The 18,492-nt window shown below is 41.2% G+C and overlaps 1 protein-coding gene across 3 annotated transcripts in view; it reads left to right on the forward strand.

Moving 5' to 3' along the window:
• Positions 1 to 18,492, forward strand: part of gareml (GRB2 associated, regulator of MAPK1-like) — a 155,923-nt gene that overhangs the window by 111,655 nt on the left and 25,776 nt on the right. For 2 of the 3 annotated variants that reach the window (XM_073057106.1, XM_073057108.1), the window contains exon 4: positions 7,349 to 8,563. In XM_073057106.1, coding sequence (XP_072913207.1) covers positions 7,349 to 8,563 — 1,215 coding nt within the window. The remainder of the gene's footprint in view (positions 1 to 7,348; positions 8,564 to 18,492) is intronic. The other variant, XM_073057107.1, reaches the window with a different exon arrangement.

Consider the following 18,492-nt stretch of genomic DNA (forward strand, 5'->3'; position numbering starts at 1 on the left):
CACCAACGTCGCTACACAACCCACCCGGGTGTCTGTGGAATACGACCCAGAAGCCATGGTGACCCTCTGGCTTACCAGCTGTGTCACGAGTCCGCAGCATTGCACTGTGTCCGGGTCAATAAAACTCTCAGTGCTGCCTGTGTCAAACAGGCAGCTAGTCCTGTGCCCCTCCACCAGGATGTCCATCATTGACCTTGCAAGCTGGTGTGGGGCGCTTTGGTCGAGGGTTATGGAGGCCAGAGTTGAATCATCGTCTTGATGCCCGGTAAGCACTGGTGGGTAGGGGGCGGGGCGAGGTGGCGCCAACAAAGATGGCGGCCCACATGCCTCACACGTAGCGCTGTCTGCCCCCGGGCGCGGTTTAGATTTACAGACCTTGGCGAAATGGCCCTTCTTCCCGCAGCTGGAGCAGGTCGCTTCTCGGGCCGGGCAGCATTTTCAGGGGAGCTTTTCGAGTCCGCAGAAGTAACACTGCACGGACTTGCGACTGGCAGCAGCTGTGGTCGGTTTCGGGGAGTTCTTGGACTCGCGACTGGCAGCGGCGGTGGTGAATCGCTCGCGGGCAGCAGTGGTGGGGCCTGCAGTGTCCACGGAACCGGTGGGGGATCGCGCGGCTGGACAGCGTCAGCGTTGTGCAGAGCAGCCTCCAGCGTGTCGGCCGTCTCGATCGCCGAGCGTAAGGTAAGATCGGCATTTTCCAGCAGCCGCTGGCGCATGTACACTGACCTGATCCCCGTAACGAAGACGTCTCGTACTAGCAGTTCCGCATGTTGTTCCGCCATCAGTCCCTTGCAGTCGCAGGCCCACATGAGTGTCTGCAGGGCTTGGAGAAACTCCCTCTCGATTCGTCGGTTCGCTGTCGCCGCGTCGCTAAGCGATGTCTTGCGTAGATGGTGTTCACCGGCCGCAGGTACAGTCTTTTGAGGGCGTCCAGTGCCCCTTGGTAGGTCGGCAGGTCCTGATAAGGGAGTAAACTTTTGGGGTGACCCTCGAAAGGAGGATTCTGTGCATAATAGCGGGCTCAGTCACTGGAATCGCTTCCAAGTATGATTGGAAGCATGCAAGCCAGAGTTCAAAGGCAAGAGCTGCTTCTGGAGCTTGGGGGTCCAAATCTAATTTTTCCGGACGTAAAATACTTTCCATGTTTTAAAACTTCCAGCCAATAAAATTGATGCATCATCAATAACTCTCGGAGACGTGAGGCGAGATATAGGTTTTTATTGGCTGGAAGAAAGAACAAGCAGCAATTGACCACCACACTACATCCTGGAGACTGAGACTGGGGCTGTGTCTCCAATCGCCTTTATACCGGGGTCCGTGGGAGGAGCCACAGGAGCAGTCAGCAGAGGGGGGCACGTCCAGACAGGTATATGTAGTTCACCACAACCTCCTTATGTTCAGTGCCCTGACTAGCAAAGACAAGCAGCCAAAGTGCCCTTCTCTCCTTGTTAGCTTCTTCCTTTGTAACTTTTTGTGATCTAAAAACTTTTAAACCGAGATACTCTGTTTCTCAGTACTCCTGACGTCCAAAATCCATCAACTTGTATTTGTTTGGATGAAACTCCATCTGCCATTTTTCAGTTCATTTCATCAGCACATTGATATCTCTATCAATCTATCATGTTAATGGTAAACTTGCTCATCATTCCCCTTTATCCACATTCAAGTCTTGCACACACACTCAGTAGCCACTTTTTTAGGCACATCTGTACAGCTACTCGTTAAAGCAAACATCTGGCAGCAACTCAATTCATAAAGGCATGCAGATATGGTCGATAGGTTCAGTTATTGTTCAGACCATTTTGTGCAATTTGTTTATTTTGTAACTTATAATACGTTTATGTGTTTACACTGTATTGTTGCTGGAAAAGAACAAATTTCATGTTGTATAAAATAACAGTAATAACTCTGATTGTGATTCGGATTCTGACCTTGTCAAAGGTTTTAGTGAAGTGCATCCAGATAGATAGATAGATAGATAGATACTTTATTCATCCCCATGGGGAAATTCAACATTTTTTCCAATGTCCCATACACTTGTTGTAGCAAAACTCATTACATACAATACTTAACTCAGTAATAATATGATATGCATCTAAATCACTAACTCAAAAAGCATTAATAATAGCTTTAAAAAAAGTTCTTAAGTCCTGGCAGTTGAATTGTAAAGCCTAATGGCATTGGGGAGTATTGACCTCTTCATCCTGTCTGAGGAGCATTGCATCGACAGTAACCTGTCGCTGAAACTGCTTCTCTGTCTCTGGATGGTGCTATGTAGAGGATGTTCAGGGTTTTCCATAATTGACCGTAGCCTACTCAGCGCCCTTCGCTCAGCTACCGATGTTAAACTCTCCAGTACTTTGCCCACGACAGAGCCCGCCTTCCTTATCAGCTTATTAAGACGTGAGGCGTCCCTCTTCTTAATGCTTCCTCCCCAACACGCCACCACAAAGAAGAGGGCGCTCTCAACAACTGACCTATAGAACATCTTCAGCATCTCACTGCAGACATTGAATGACGCCAACCTTCTAAGGAAGTACAGTCGACTCTGTGCCTTCCTGCACAAGGCATCTGTGTTGGCAGTCCAGTCTAGCTTCTCGTCCAACTGTACTCCCAGATACTTGTAGGTCTTAACCTGCTCCACACATTCTCCATTAATGATCACTGGCTCCATATGAGATCATAGCTGTCCTGCTCTAATCGATGCACCTTGTTACTCCTTCAATCAAATTGGTCAGACGGGATCTGACCTTGACAAAGCAGTGCTTGATGTCTCTGATTAGTCTTTGCTTTTTCCAAGTGATCGTTAATCCCCTCCTTCAGAACTTTCCCACTGTCTTCCCTGCAGCATTTGAACACAGATATATTAGGCTCATCAGGTTTTCCTGCAACTTGATGCCACGCTTATCAGTTCTGCCTTTCTTGTAAAGGGGTCCATATTTGTTCTCCAGTCACTTGTGGCCAATGAAGTTTATCAAAACCTGAGCCACAGCTCCAACTGTCTTTTCCATTGCCTCCAGTAGTAACCTAGGATAAATCCCATTCAGTCCTTGGGATTTATCTGTCTCTAAGCCTGCCAAGGTATTGAGATCCTCCTCTTTACTTTCATCTACCCCTTCACCGAAATCTCCAGCTACCAAGTCTGTTTTCTTTGTGAGTACTGATGAAAAGGACTCATTTAGGACCCCACTTTTACCTTTTGGTTCCATGCACTGATTGTCCTGTTGTGTTTTATGGTATTCAAACTCTGTTTGTTGTTTTAATCCAGCATCTTTTTTTACTCAGTTTATTGATGCATTGTAGTGTTGAGAGTTGGTGAGCCACTTGTGAGGGTCCGTTATTTAATCAATGCATGCTTTTATATTTGCTTTTAATTTATGTTGTGTTCTCCCACATGAAGCTTCATGCCAATCAAACCCGATGCTATGTACCTTCGCATTGCAGGAGACTTCACCTGTATCCAGGTTATTGAAGGTGTGCTCTCGCCTGAAGTTCATATGAGACTGAAATTCTAGGTTATTAAGTCACAGTGTGTCACTCCCCATTGTAACTGGGTTCCATATACATCCTTCCGTACAGCCAAATCACTAATCCAACTTTATTTCTGCTGGATTTCTCTAACTAAGGCTCTAATGACAATACTTTTCAATATACTCAAAATCTGTAACTCAGAGCTTATTCAGTAATACATTCAACTATTTCTATCTTGAGATAGTCGCAACTGTCTGTAAAACATGGATGGGCTCTGGGTGCGGAGTATCTTCTGGTTTTCTTTTTGATCTGGAATACAAGTATGCCCTTCAGTGTGACATGTATTCAAATCAATCACAACTCAGTACTAACTTCAAATATACCACCTGGTGGGATGCTCAGCCTGACAATCACTGACAATATTTTCTACTCTCAAAAGAATGGGAAAGAAACTTAAGGGGTAATGCTTTGGATTAATTCCACTATCCCGTAAAGCATATTTGGATGTTTTGTTGGATGAAAGACATGCTGCACTGCTTCAAGTTCTTTTTTGTCATTATTGTGCTGTATCTTGTGAGAGCAAGTCACTTCCACAATGAAGTCAATGAGGATGTTCAAAAACTATCACTCTTCTCACTCCAAATTGGTTGCTGTTTACTTTTTTGTATATTTATGTATCTATTCCTCTTATTCTTTCAGAAAAAAAACTGAAAATAATGTCTGCATTACCACTCATAATGGCTACTTTTGGTTTCATTGCATTAAAGTAGCAGAATATTCAGGGCTCCTTTAAAGAAAGTGAAATAGTAAGGACAAAATGAAGACAATTTCAGACATACATTGGGTTAATTTGCTTATTGACAGTTGTTGTCATTTGAAGTAAGCTTGCCAAAAGCAAGAATTAGTTTTCCTATTTCCTTTCAAGATGGAAAGACATTAAGGATACCAAGGTAACAACTGGAAGAATTTCAAATGTTGTCCGTGCTGTTGGAATAATTTCCCATAACTTTGTTTTAAGAATGATGTGTTTAGGGTTACCATTTTGAGAGTACATCCCACCCCTTCATCCCAATACAAGCTTCTTTTGATTACTGGTGTACTGAATGAAAAGCCACATTAGCAGAGCTCCACAGCATTTTCTCATTAAGATTCCAGTCTGTGTGGAGAGCTCTTTGTTGCTGTTTGCTGAAAAAGCTGTAAGTGTTTTTTTGGGAAAGGGCCACGCTGTATGCATGTGCATTGTAATACATGTGCGGACTGAGCAGTGGACATCTTTTCAGTCTGCTCAAAGCAGTCAACTTTGATTTAATAGCTATAAAGTAATAATCCCACAGCCATTCAAACTTGTGCATATTTATTCATATATGTTAAAAATATTACTTTCTTGAACCATTCCATGTTTGTGGGGGGAGATTGCCTTGCCCGCTTTAGGGTAAGTAAGAACACTTGACAAAGTGTATGAATACTAATGTATTTACTTTCCATCTGCCCACTGCATCCTTGCAAATCACTGTCTCGGAGGTTTTGCAATGGTTGATAGAAAAGTTTAATAAATCCACTTACGTTCTCATGATTAAATTTGAGACTACAGTATCTGCCAACTATCCATTGCTAATCTCCTGTTTTCAAATCCTGGGCACACTGTATATATCATAGCTCAGTTCTTTCTTGCTGAAAATAACAAAGTATTTCAACTTCTGTGTGCATATTGTCCAGGAACAAAGTTGCAGGCTCCACCCCCAATGACACCTCCCAGAATAACCCATCAAGTCGAGTCTTGTTTCCTTTGGAGTCCAGTTGTAAATGTTTCTATATGGAATTTCAGAGATTATTAAATTATGGAATGTGATCACAAGTACAAATATCTGTTTTTGCTGTTTTATGTATCTTAATTCCTAATCTCTATGTGAGTTTGTAGAAATAAATAAATGGAACATTATATTATGAAGCACAGTTGAGATACATTGAACAACACAGACAAATACTTATGTTTGTGATCAGTTAATTAGCTTTATGTCAAACTTTTCTTAACCAGATTTAACAGCTTGTGTACCATTGAACTGACAAGCTTGTTGAAACTTTTCCTAATCTATTTCAAGTACAAGAATTACATTGCTGAGGAAAACTTGTAAGAGATCCCAGAAACTGTCTTTATGTAGGGTGAAAGCTTGTCTGCTGTAGAGGCTTCTCCAGATCTGAGTAAGTTCACTGACATGTACTTAGGGAGCTATGTTGGAAGAAAGCCCAGATTAGAGATTATGTCTCTGCTCCAGTCTCTTGACTCAACTTCCTTTACTACCAGCTTCTTCTCAGAGCAGTCCATGATTGTCATTTGGTTCTCAACCATAAAACTGTCAATTTTGATTTAAACTCAACTCTGTGTTAGCCTTATTGCACATTATCTTTTATACAGCATGACTAAGGAAAATAATGAAAGTCATATGGTACAATCTGAAAGGGATGAAGTCCAGAGGGATAAATTCCCAAATCTACAATATACTTTGGACACCTGGAATTCTGTCACATAAATCTTCACTGGTGGTGGAACCTAATTCTTCAAATGAAGAGTGAACAATAACTTTGAGAAGGGACATGGCCGATAGAAAAGAAGAAAAAATGGTTTGCAGGGCCAAGTAGAAAGGGATTAAATGGGTAGCTTTTTCCAAAGAACTGACACAGTAAAGTGTGCCAAGAGGTCTCTGTATCGTTCAGTGAACTTATGATTCCCTGGGAGACTGATCATACTTTGAAATCTCTTCCCATTTTGCAGTAAGTCAAGTAGTTCCTAACTTTGACCCAAGTGGTGTTTAGTAGCAATGATTTTATGTAAGGAAGTCGTGGGTAATTTTTTTCCTGATTTTGTGCTTTTTCTGAGTTGCCTTTTGGTGCACGAAAGCAAGCTGAATGAAGACTTCAAATTTGTTAAATAGGAAATAAAGTATTGGCTGATATTGTTGCAACTGGAAACTGGAGTGAATTAGAGAATATATATTGAAGGCAAGGTGCACTTGATTATCTTGTACAGTAAGATCATCATTCCATTTCAAATTATCCCAAGAATTCCAGTGCTAAATTCCTTTTCATGTGAAATGGCACAATCTACTGGAAACAGCCACACCATGTTGGTAACGTGTTTTCCGTGTCAGATGATCGATGTGACTCAATAGGCAATTTTGTAGTTAATAGCTGGGTTTTTCATTCACCAGGTGGAACTACTGAGAACTAATTCTTTTCAATCAAGATGATTTTTTAGTCCATGTGTGAATTTCACCAAGAATACCAAGAGGGAACTAAGAAACATTTTCTGTGTTCAAATCGTGGTGGGTGTATGGAATCTGGCTTCACAGGGACTTGTAGAAATGAAGAGTACAGATGTAACAAAGTGGATAACCAATTGAGTGGTAATACAATAGAGAATTAGAAAGATTTTGATGAGCAAAGTTTGACGGAAACTGAAATAGACCGTAAATGCCTGTATGGACTGATTAGAAATAATGACCTTTTCTGTGATTCTTATACTACATAATCCTGTTTTGTGTCCAGTTTTTCTGCTTACTAATTTAACTGGGAAAACATCTATTTCTCTTCATTTGGCCGGAAGCTGGGCAGATGACTCAGCCAACAAAAAACAACATACTCTGTGCTCACATACTTGGGCATGGTGGATTTGTGGAACAAGAATCTTAATGAACAGTAAATTTTAGGAATTCCTCCTGGCAGAGGTTAAAGCCCATTGTTGGGGCAATGTAGAACAAATAATTTATTCCTTATCATAATAATGATTTAAATCTTAAATACATTAATATATTATTGAAATAAACGGATAATTTTAATGACTTGCATGTTTAATTCAACCTGAACTGATTATTTGTTTCAGGTGGTCTCTGGTGAATTCAGCGAGGACAGTGAGGTTTATAACTTTACACTGCACGCTGGTGATGAGCTGACACTGATGGGCCAGGCTGAGATCCTCTGTGCCAAGACTGTGAAGGAAAAGTCCCGCTTTAATACAATATTGCGGAAACTGGGCAAGGGCGGCACTTTGAACAAACAGGTCAAGGGCAAAATGCCATGCCTCATCTGCATGAACCACAGGACTAACGAAAGCCTTAGCCTGCCCTTCCAGTGCCGTGGAAAATTCAGTACTCGCAGTCCCCTGGAGATCCAAATGCAGGAAGGAGAGCATACGATTCGCAGTATTATAGAAAAGGTCCGGCTACCAGTGAATGTCACTGTTCCTTCTCGTTCACCCCACAATTCTTATGATCTTCATTGCATCCGTGAAGGGCACCGTTATAAGCTTGTCAGCATCATATCAAGGACTGTAGTCTTGTGCTGCATCATTCGCAAGGATGACATTATCCCAATGCACTTTCTGCTGCTTTCTGATATGCCCAGGTTTGTGCTTCCTGAAGGACTAATAAGGGGCAACCCCATGTATGAGAAGTTAGTCCAAGAAATAACTTTGTTTAGCCAGGAGCATTTCAATGCCGATGAGTACTCAAAGGCAGTTCGAGAGGTCAAGACAGACCTTATGGATGATTGCACTAGTCCAAGGAGAATCCGGGTTTGTTTGCAGGGATACTCAGCCAATTCAATGAACTATGCCCGAGAAGAGCTAACCCAGTCATTTCAAAGGCTCTCCATGTGTGCGTTCAGTGGAGCTTTGTTGCATAGCAATGGGGAAGTTACCTTTCAGGGTTGCCGTAATTCTGTCGGGGAACAGCAACTAATGCCTCATGAATTACTGACTCCGCCAGAGATAGTTGATGTGGATGGAGAGTACATGACTCCTGATTGGGCAGAAAATTATTTTAGGACTCGAGAGCAACCAGAGATTCCCTATGAAGAATTGTGGAGCAGTCAAGTACCAGATAATTCAAAAGATTCCTGTGGCAGGTCAGCAGAAACTGAAAATAAAACTCAACAGGGTTCTATTTCTTTCTACTCTCACACTTCCTCGTCCTCACATGACGATCCTGCTTTTTCATCACATTTGGCTATTTTACAAAGAAGAGAGTCCAGCGTGCCAAGTCCACCTCCTGTGCCTCCAAAATCAGAAGCTGTGAGTATCATAGCAACCGGATCAAGTGTAAGTTTTTTTAAAAAAAATGTTTTACTGGCAGAGAACAAAATTAGGATGGTGTATTTGTACAATCTACAGAACAATAAGACAACCATAAGATATAGGAGCAGAATTAGGCCATTCAGCCCATTGAGTCTGCTCTGTCATTTCATCATGGTTGATCCATTTCCCTCACAACCCCATTCTCCTGCCTTCTCCCTGTAAACTTCCACACCTTGACTAAACAAGTACCTATCAACTTCTGCCTTTAATACACATAATGACTTGGCCTTCACAGCCACCTGTGGCAACAAATTCCACAGGTTCATCACCCTCTGGCTAAAGAAATTCCTCCTCATCTCTGTTCTAATTGGATGGCCCTCTATTCTGAGGCTGTGCCCTCTGGTCCTAGACTCCCTTACTATAGGAAACATCCTCTCTACATCCACTTTATCTGGGTCTTTCAACATTCAATAGGTTTCAATGAAATTTCCTGTCATTATTCTAAATTCCAGCATGTAAAGGCCCAGAGCCATCAATCATTCCTCATACAATAAGCCTTTCATTCCCAGAATCATTCTTGTGAATCTTCTCTGAACCCTCCTGGATGTCAATGCATCCTTTCTTAAATGAGGGGCCCAAAACTGCACCCAATTCTCCAAATGAGGCCTCACCTGTGCCAATAAAGCCACAACTTTATATCCTTGTTCTTATTTTCTAGTTCTTAAGAAATGAATGAAAACATTTCATTTGTCTTCCTCCCCTCTGACTCAACCTGCAGATGAACATTTAGAGAATCCTACACAAGGGCTTACAAGTCCCTTTGCACTTCAGATTTTTTAATTTTCTCCTCTTTTTAAAAAAAAAAAATTTTTTTTATTAGTTTTTCAAAACATTTTACAAAATTAAAAATCCCAAATCCCAATGAGGAGCAATAATACAGTGCAAGATTAAGCATACAATAACAATATGCTACAAAGGAAGAGAATTTAACAAAAAAGCACCTAAATTAAAGACAAGTGAGCTTAGTGTCCTCCCCAAGCCCCACAACACAAGAAAAAAACAACTCCAGACCAACCACCACACAGTATAAAGAGTATAAGTCCGGACAGTCAAACTCCCAGACTGTGAATACACTTAGCAACAGAGGATAATAATGCCTACTACCAGAAAAAAAAAGGGAGCTGAAAGCAAGGGACCGAAAAGAAGAGAAAAAAAAGAAAAAAAAACCCTAGTCAAGAGGAAGGTTATGAAAGTACTTGATAAAAGGTCCCCAGACCTTATGAAACTTTAGATCCGAATTAAGAACTGAATAATGAATTTTTTCGAGGTCCAAGCAGGCCATAATGTCATTAAGCCATTGCGCATGAGTGGGCGGGGCAACATCTCTCCATCTAAGGAGGATCAAGCGTCTCGCCAGGAGAGAGGCAAAGGATAGTATTCGGCATTTGGTCGGACCCAGACATAAATCTGTCTCGCCCCAAAAACCGAACAGAGCAATTAAGGGGTTAGGTTCTAGGTGCTGATTCAGAATACCCGATAATGTAGTGAAGACATCTTTCCAGGGTTTCTCCAAGCTAGTCTCCTCGTTTTGAACATAGTTTGTTTTTGTACCTTCTACCAAAATGAGCATGTGCTTCCCAAGCCTGTATTCCATTTGCCACTTCTTTGCCCATTCTCCTAATCTGTCCAAGTTCTTCTGCAGCCTTCCTGCTTCCTCAACACCATAAGGCATAGGAGCAGAATTAGGCCATTTGGCCCATTGTCTGCTCTGCCATTCAATCATGGCTGAATCCTTTTTTACCTTCCTCAGCCCCACTCCCAGCCTTCTCTCCGTAACCTTTGATGTCATGTCTAATTGAAAACCTATCAATCTCTGCCTTAAGTGCACCCAACGACCTGGCCACCACAGCTGCCCGTGGTAATAAGTTCCACAAATACACCTCCCTTTGGCTAAAGAAATTTCTCCCCGTCTTTGTTTTGAAAGGACACTCTTCTATCCTGAGGCTGTGCCCTCTTGTCCTTGACTCTCCCACCATGGGAAACATCCTTTCCACATCTACCCTGTCTAGGCATTTCAAGATTTGAAAGGTTTCAATGAGATCCCCCTCATCCTTCTAAATTCCAGCGAGTACAGACCCAGAGCTATCAAACGTTCCTCCTATGATAACCCTTCCATTCCCAGAATCATCCTTGTACACCTCCTGTGAACCCTCTTCAATGCCAGCTTATCTTTTCTTAGATAAGGAGCCCAAAACTGTTCACAATACTCAAGGTGAGGCCTCACCAGTGCCTTATAAAGCTTCAGCACCACATCCCTGCTCTTGTATTCTAGACCTCTTGAAATGAATGCTAACCTTGCTTCCTCACCACTGATTCAACCTGCAAGTTGACCTTCAGGGTGTTCAGCATAAGGACTCCCAAGTCCCTTGACATCTCACATTTTTGGATTTTCTCCCAGTTTAGAAAATAGTCCGCATGTTTATTTCTACTACCAAAGTGCATGACCATGCATTTTCCAACATTGTATTTCATTTGCCACTTTTATTCCCATTCTCCTCATCTGTCCAAGTCCTTCTGTAGCCTACCTGTTTCCTCACCACTACCTCCCCCTCCACCAATCTTCATATCATCTGGAAACTTGGCAACAAAGCCATTTATTCCACTATCTAAATCATTGATATACAGCATAAAAAGAAGCAGTCCCAACACTGACCACTGCTGAAAACCACTAGTCAATGGCAGCCAACCAAAACAGGATCCTTTTATTCCCACTCACTGCCTCCTACCAATCAGCCAATGCTCGAACCATGCCAGTAACTTTCCTGTAATACTATGGGCTCTTAATTTGATAAACAGCCTCCTATGTGGCAACTTGTCAAAGGCCTTCTGGAAGTCCACATATACAACAACCTTTGCATCCCCTTTATCTATCCTACTTGAAATCTCCTCAAAGGATTCCAACAGGTTCATTAGGCAAGATTTTCTCTTAAGGAAACCATGTTCAGTTTGTCCTTTCTTGTCCTGTGTCACCAATGCTCCATAACCTCATCCTTAACAATTGCCTCCATCAAATTCCCAACCACTGAGGACAGGCTAACTGGTTTATAATTTCCTTTCCGTTGCCTTCCTCCTTAAAGACTGAAGTGGCATTTGCAATTTTCCAGTCCTCTGGCACCATGCCAGAGTTCAGTGATTTTTGAAAGATCATTACTAATGCTTCGTAATCTCTACCACTACCTCTTTCAGAACCCTAGGATGCAGTTCATCTGGCCTGGGTGGCTTATGTACCCTTATGTCTCCCAGCTTTTTGAACAGCTTCTCCCTTGTAAAAGTAACTGCACTCACTTCTCTTCCTTCACACCCTTCATCACCTGGCATACTGCTAGTGTCTTCCACAGTGAAGACTGATGCAAAATACTCACTTAGTTCATCTGCTATCTCCTTGTCCCCCGTTATTATTTCTCCTGTCTCATTTTCTAGCAGTCCTCTATCCTCTCTCATCTCTATTTTATTTTTTACATACTTGCAGAAGCTTTTATTATCCTCTTTGGTATTGTTAGCTAGTTTGCTTTCATATTTCATGTTTTCCCTCTTAATGATTCTTTTAGTTGCTCTCTGTAGGGTTTTAAAAGCTTCCCAATTCTCCATCTACCTGATAATTATTGCTTTGTTGGATGCCCTCTCTTTTGCTTTACCATTGGCTTTGACTTCCCTTGTCAGCCATGGTTGTACTATTTTGCTATGTGAGTAGTTCTTCATTTTTGGAATAGATCTATCCTGCATATTGCTCACTTTTCCCAGAAACTCAAGCCATTGCTGCTCTGCTGTCATCCCTGCCAGCATCTCCTTCCAATTTACTTTGGCCAACTCCTCTCTTTCATACCACTGTAATTTCCTCTACTCCACTGAAATACTGCTACATCAGACTTTCTTCCTGTCAAATTTCAAGTTGAAACCAATCATATTGTGATCTCTGCCTCTTAAGGGTTCTTTTACCTTAAGCACTCTCTTCGCCTCCGGTTCATTACACCCAATCCAGTATAGTTGACTTCCTAGTAGGCTAAACAACAAATTCCTCTTAAAAAGCCATTTCACTCTCTTGAGATCCATTACGAACCTAATTTTCCCAATTGACCTGCATCTTTCAGCACTAACTGCACCTTCACTTATCTTCATATCATCCACAAACTTGGCAACAAAGCCATCAGTTCCATAATCCAAATCATTGATGTACACTGTAGAAAGAAGCAGTCCCAACACTGACCCCTGCAGAACACCACTAGTCACCTGCCAGAAAGGGAAACCAGTCCGAAAAGGCTCCCTTTATTCCTACTCTTCATCTTCGGCTAATCAGCCAATGCTCTATTCATAATAGTAACATTGTTTTGAGATCCCACTGAACAAAAATAATCCATTTGATGAAATACATCATTTAAAGTATTTAAGTAAGGCTGATTATATTTGATAATACCTTTGTTGGTATTACATTGGCTAAAAATTCTCATTTTCAATTATGTAAATTTATTGACATTCTCCTGAAAATTTACAGCACAGTGCATTAAAACTATTGATGGAAAATAGTCTGCAAAGCAGTTCACTTTATAAATGGATTATGGTAGTGAATTGGAATATCTTTATTGGCATTACAGGACTATGTATGTGAATTTCACTCATCAAATCACTCCTTTTGTGTAAACCTAATGAGCCTTTATCCAAAGTGAGTTGTGATTAAAATGTAGGAATATCATGCATTCAAACGAATACTTTATCTTTTTAATTGACCTTTCTTTTGAAATTACTATTGGCTCTTGTTTGCTATTGATTTCAAAGTTGTTGTTTGCCTTTCCATACTTTGCAGTCAACTGTCTATTCAAAGCAGTTAAACTTAACTGTTGATGAAGGAGATGGAGAAGATCATCATGATGTCTGTCCCTTTACACTTTGCGTTCCAAGTGCCATTCCCTCTGCACATAGACACACTTCCAATCAATAACTTTGCCAATTTTTAAAACTTCCCTCATTTAAATCATAGGACAATTACAACAATGTTTTTGTACCAACTTGCACCAAGCTTAAATAAAATAAAATCATGAAAGTAAGGAGTTTACATTAACCCACAACCATATCAGAAATCTCACATTGTAATTACAATGCTTGAGATGGAACCATTGATAGCAAAATCGCAGATGGTGATGAGAGGGTGTATAGGCGAAAGATATACCAGCTAGTTGAGTGGTGTCGCAGCAGCAACATTGCACTCAGTGTCAGTAAATCCAAAGAATTGATTGTGAACTTCAGAAAGGGTAAGACAAAGAAACACACACCACTCCTCATTGAGGGATCAGAAGTGGAGAGAGTGAGCAATTTCAAATTGGTGGGTGTCAATATCTCTGAGGACCTAACCTGGACCCAACATATCAATGCAGCCGTAACGAAAGCAAGACAGTGGCTATATTTCATTAGGAGTTTGAAGAAATTTGGTATGTCACCAAACACATGCTCAAATTTCTACAGATACCATGGGGAGTATTTTACCTGGCCACATCACTGTCTGGTATTGGATGGGGCTACTGCACAGAATCAAAGTAAGCTGCGGAGAGTTGCAAAATTAGCCAGCTCCATCATGGATACTAGCCTCCATAGTAAACAGGTCATCTTCAAGGAGTGATGCCTCAGAAAGGTGGTGTCCATTGTTAATGAACACCACCACCCAGGACATGCCCTCTTTTCATCAGGGAGGAGGTACAGGAGACTGAAGGTACACACTCAGGATTCAGGAACATTAGATTTCTGAATGGACATACAACCCAAGAACACTACCTCCTGCTTTTTTAATTTCCTATTTACTTACTTAATTTAACTACTTACTTAATATAACTATATTACTTATTACTTGATATTAACTATATATATATATATATATATATACTTAATTTAACTAATTTGTGTATATATATTTACTGTAATTCAGTGTTCTTTTTCCTCTATTATCATGTATTGCATTATACTGACATATAGAAACATAGAAAACCTACAGCACAATACAGGCCCTTCAGCCTACAATGCTGTGCCAAACAAGTACTTACTTTAGAAATTACCTAGGGTTACCAATAGCCCTCTATATTTCTGAGCTCCATGTACCTATCCAGGAGTCTCTTAAAAGACCCTATCGTATCTGCCTCCACCACCATCACTGGCAGCCCATTCCACACACTCACAACTCTGTGTAAAAAACTTACCCCTGACATCTCCTCTGTACCTACTTCCAAGCACCTTAAAACTGTTCCCTCTCATGTTAGCCATTTCAGCCCTGGGAAAAAGCCTCTGACTATCCACACGATCAATGCCTCTCATCATCTTAGACACTTCTATCAGGTCACCTCTCATCCTCCGTCACTCCAAGGAGAAAAGACCAAGTTCACTCAACCTATTCTCAGAAGCCATGCTCCCCAATCCAGGCAACATCCTTGTAAATCTCCTCTTCACCTTTCTATAGTTTCAACATCCTTCCTGTAGTGAGGTGACCAGAACTGAGCACAGTACTCCAAGTGGGGTCTGACCAGGGTCCTACATAGCTGTACAAAGTTAACAGATTTCACAACATAAGCTGGTGATGCTAAATCTGATTCTGAATCATCAGAGACCCAGCGTACCATCAATGACAATGGCTATTAGGCAATCAAAAGAGTGACAAAGCTGAAACCAAAACCTGGTGGTCTATCCAGAATTCTCCACTAAGCACTCAGCATGAATTCCCAGGAATGAAAGGATTCATTTACCATTATACTTTGAGAGCTGCATTCGTGACAGCACAGGTGTGCAGGGAAGCTGGTGTGAACTCCTGCCTCTATGTTGCTCTGTGGGAACATGGGTGTTGGGGGTGGAAGGGTCTGTGGTGAAGCAAGCAATGAGTCTCCCCATGGCTCAATGTGGAAATGTGCCCTTAGAGGACTGGAGTCAGACAAGCCAGGCTGAATAGTGTAGTAGTCCGCTGGGGTGTGGGGCATGGGGCTATTCTTGATGGGGTGAGTGTTGGCCCTGTGTGAACAAATTGCCTGAACCCCACATCTTCCTGGAAATGTTTCCTTGGTTGACAGCTCAATGATCAGCAACCAAAGAAAGAGGAAGAGAGAACAGTTTCCATCGCATTGAATCTGTAGTGGTGAGAGACTCTGCAGATTTGCTCTTGGAGTGTCCAACAGGAACTCTTGAACCGAGTTGTATCTAATTCTGTGCAAGTGATTGACCCGGGCACGGAGGCTCCCGCAGTAGCAAATATCATTTAAAGTTTAGGACTTTGTAAAACTAATTCTTCAGATGAAAAAGACTTCCTTTAAATATAATGTAGGTGATCTGTTCATGTTCATTTTGCCATTATAACTTCTGTCAGTAGATAAAGTTGCATGTTTTATCAGTTAATTGTTGTCAGTAACATAAATGAAAGGTCTCCAGCAGTAATCTCATGAAGAAGCAGATTAACCAGCAGATTGGTACAGCTCACTAAATAGTCATGATCATTGTTTTCCCTAATTTCCAGTAATTTCTCCTACTTCCCCTTTTTTTTCCTTTCCCCACTTTAGCCCTCCTCTTACCCCTACTCTTCTCCTCACCTGCCTATCACCTCTCTTTGGTTACCCCTCTCGTTCCCTTTCACCCATGGCCCACTCCCCCCTCCTATCAGATTCATCTGCTTCAACCCTTTACCTTTTCCACCTACTACTTCCCAGATTCCTACTTCATCTCCCCTCCCTCACCTGCTTTCACCCATCACCTTCTAGCTTGTATTCCTTCCCCTCCCACTCCTTCTTCCCAATTCCTTTCCAGTTTGAGGAAGGGTCTGTGCCTGAAGTGTTGACTGTTTATTCTTCTCCATAGATGCTGCCTGACCTGCTGAGTTTCTCCAATATTTTGTGTGTGTGTGTTACTTAAATTTATCAGCATTTGCAGAATCAAAATAGTTAATGAGTCTCACTATTCATTATGGGATATGAGTTAAGCAAACTTGCAAACCTGCCAGTTTGAGTGTATCTTTAAAAGTCTGTTTTAAGAAATATTCATGCAAATTTTTCTTTTCATTTACATGACTTTCAATCCTTTAGGAGTTATAATTTTTAACTCAAGCTACAAATTATATCACCCTGTCCTGGATTAGAGCTGGCGAAGGGAAACTCTAACCTCTGTCTTGCATTGGACTACCAAAGAAACATAAATGATCAAGGTTAACAGGCAAACAAATGAGAGTTGTTGTGACTTGCTGCTGTACATGAATTGTATATGACTATGTTTGATCAACATCCTTAATATTAGGTTAAAACAGTTTTGCAAACTTTAAAGATTTAATTCCCGCGTTTTGGTCTCAAAGTTGCAATGGAGATAGAAGCAACCAGCTCTGAAGATAGATAGGAGTATGGGATCTGAAACTCAGTTCTACATCAAAGACAGAACAAAGATTTCAGAGAGTTTAACTGAGCTCAACAAGTGAGTGGAGAGTGATGTAGACTGTGCTTTGGGAGCAGCGAGGAATACTTCTGACAAAGATGTCAGTTTTTAACGAGTTCAAGTTTCTTTCATCTCCTTGTCAGTGTTTGTGTTTCATGGTTGTATCTGAGCATTTATGGTTCCCATTCCAAATGTTTTCTGGCTACCAAAATCTTGTGATTTTATTAAATGTTCTGTTCAATACTGAATTGTATATTTCACCTACTGTTGACTTAGCCAGAATATAAGGAATGCAATGGAGCAGGATTACTACACCATTCAGAAAGATTGTGACTGATTTGATCTTTTGCTTTGAAACAATTTTCATCAATGTTTCCCTTGTACAAATCCCAGCTTTGGAAATACTCAGCGTCTTAAACTATTTGGAACAGAGAATCCCAGAAGTTCAGAACTCTGAGGAAAATCCCTCCTAAGCTCAGTATTCCAGCTGAAGAACATGTACTGTGCAGAAGTCATATGTCCAGCTGGGGTGCCTACTGTACTGTATCTATTAAATGTTTACCAGCATTAACAAAAACTTAAGATGCTCAGATCTTGCTGTTTCAAGGGCAAATAAAGAGAAGATGGAGATGGATGTCTTTCAACCATGTGCTTCAAATCAAATCAAAATTAACTTGTGCAGGAAATCCTAAAAAACAGCTTGGAGTACTGTGCAAAATTCTTAGGCACCCTAACTATAGGTATGTTAGGAAACACCCTAACTATGCCTAAGACTTTTGCACAGTACTGTGTCTGAGTCCATGTCTTTTTCTCTTTTTTTCTGAAGATTTCATTCTCCTTTCCTGCCTCGTTGTCAAGCTTCATTTCAAAACTCTGATCTAAGACTGTGCAACATACACAATGCTGGAGGAATTCAGCAGATCAGGCAGCATCTGTGGAGAGGAACAAACAGTTGACATTTTGGGATAGGACTCTTCATCAGGACCTTCAAACTGATGAAGGGTCTCTGCCTGAAATATTAGCTCTTTATTCCTCTCCATTGATGCTGTCTAACCTGCCGAGTTCCTCCAGCATCTTGTGTGTGGTACAATGGATTTCTAGCATCTACAGAATCTCTTGTGTTTATAATGAGAGTTTCTGCAGCGAGTCCTGAGTGTTCATACTTTTCAACTTTCCCAAGCTACACATACTCCTGCCCCAATGACTCTAGGTTTCTTCCCTATTTTTAATTTCTTCCAATTCTGTTCAAGTCATAGATGAAGTTCATGCATCACCCCCCCCCCCCACCCCCTCAGAGTATGTTCTTTATTCTCACCATCAGAGAAGCTATCAATGTCCAGCACTTTGGAATTCACCACTTTGACTACTTTTATGCCCAGATATATTGGTACTTCATTCATACAGTGACACAATCAGAACAGTTCATGATCTTCATTCACTAGACCAAGTAGTTAAATACATTCACTTATAATATCAATGTCACAAATGCTTCATCCCCAAGTACTCTGTCGGTA

This window comes from Hemitrygon akajei, chromosome 9 (genome assembly GCF_048418815.1).
Source record: "Hemitrygon akajei chromosome 9, sHemAka1.3, whole genome shotgun sequence".
Lineage (NCBI taxonomy): Eukaryota > Metazoa > Chordata > Chondrichthyes > Myliobatiformes > Dasyatidae > Hemitrygon > Hemitrygon akajei.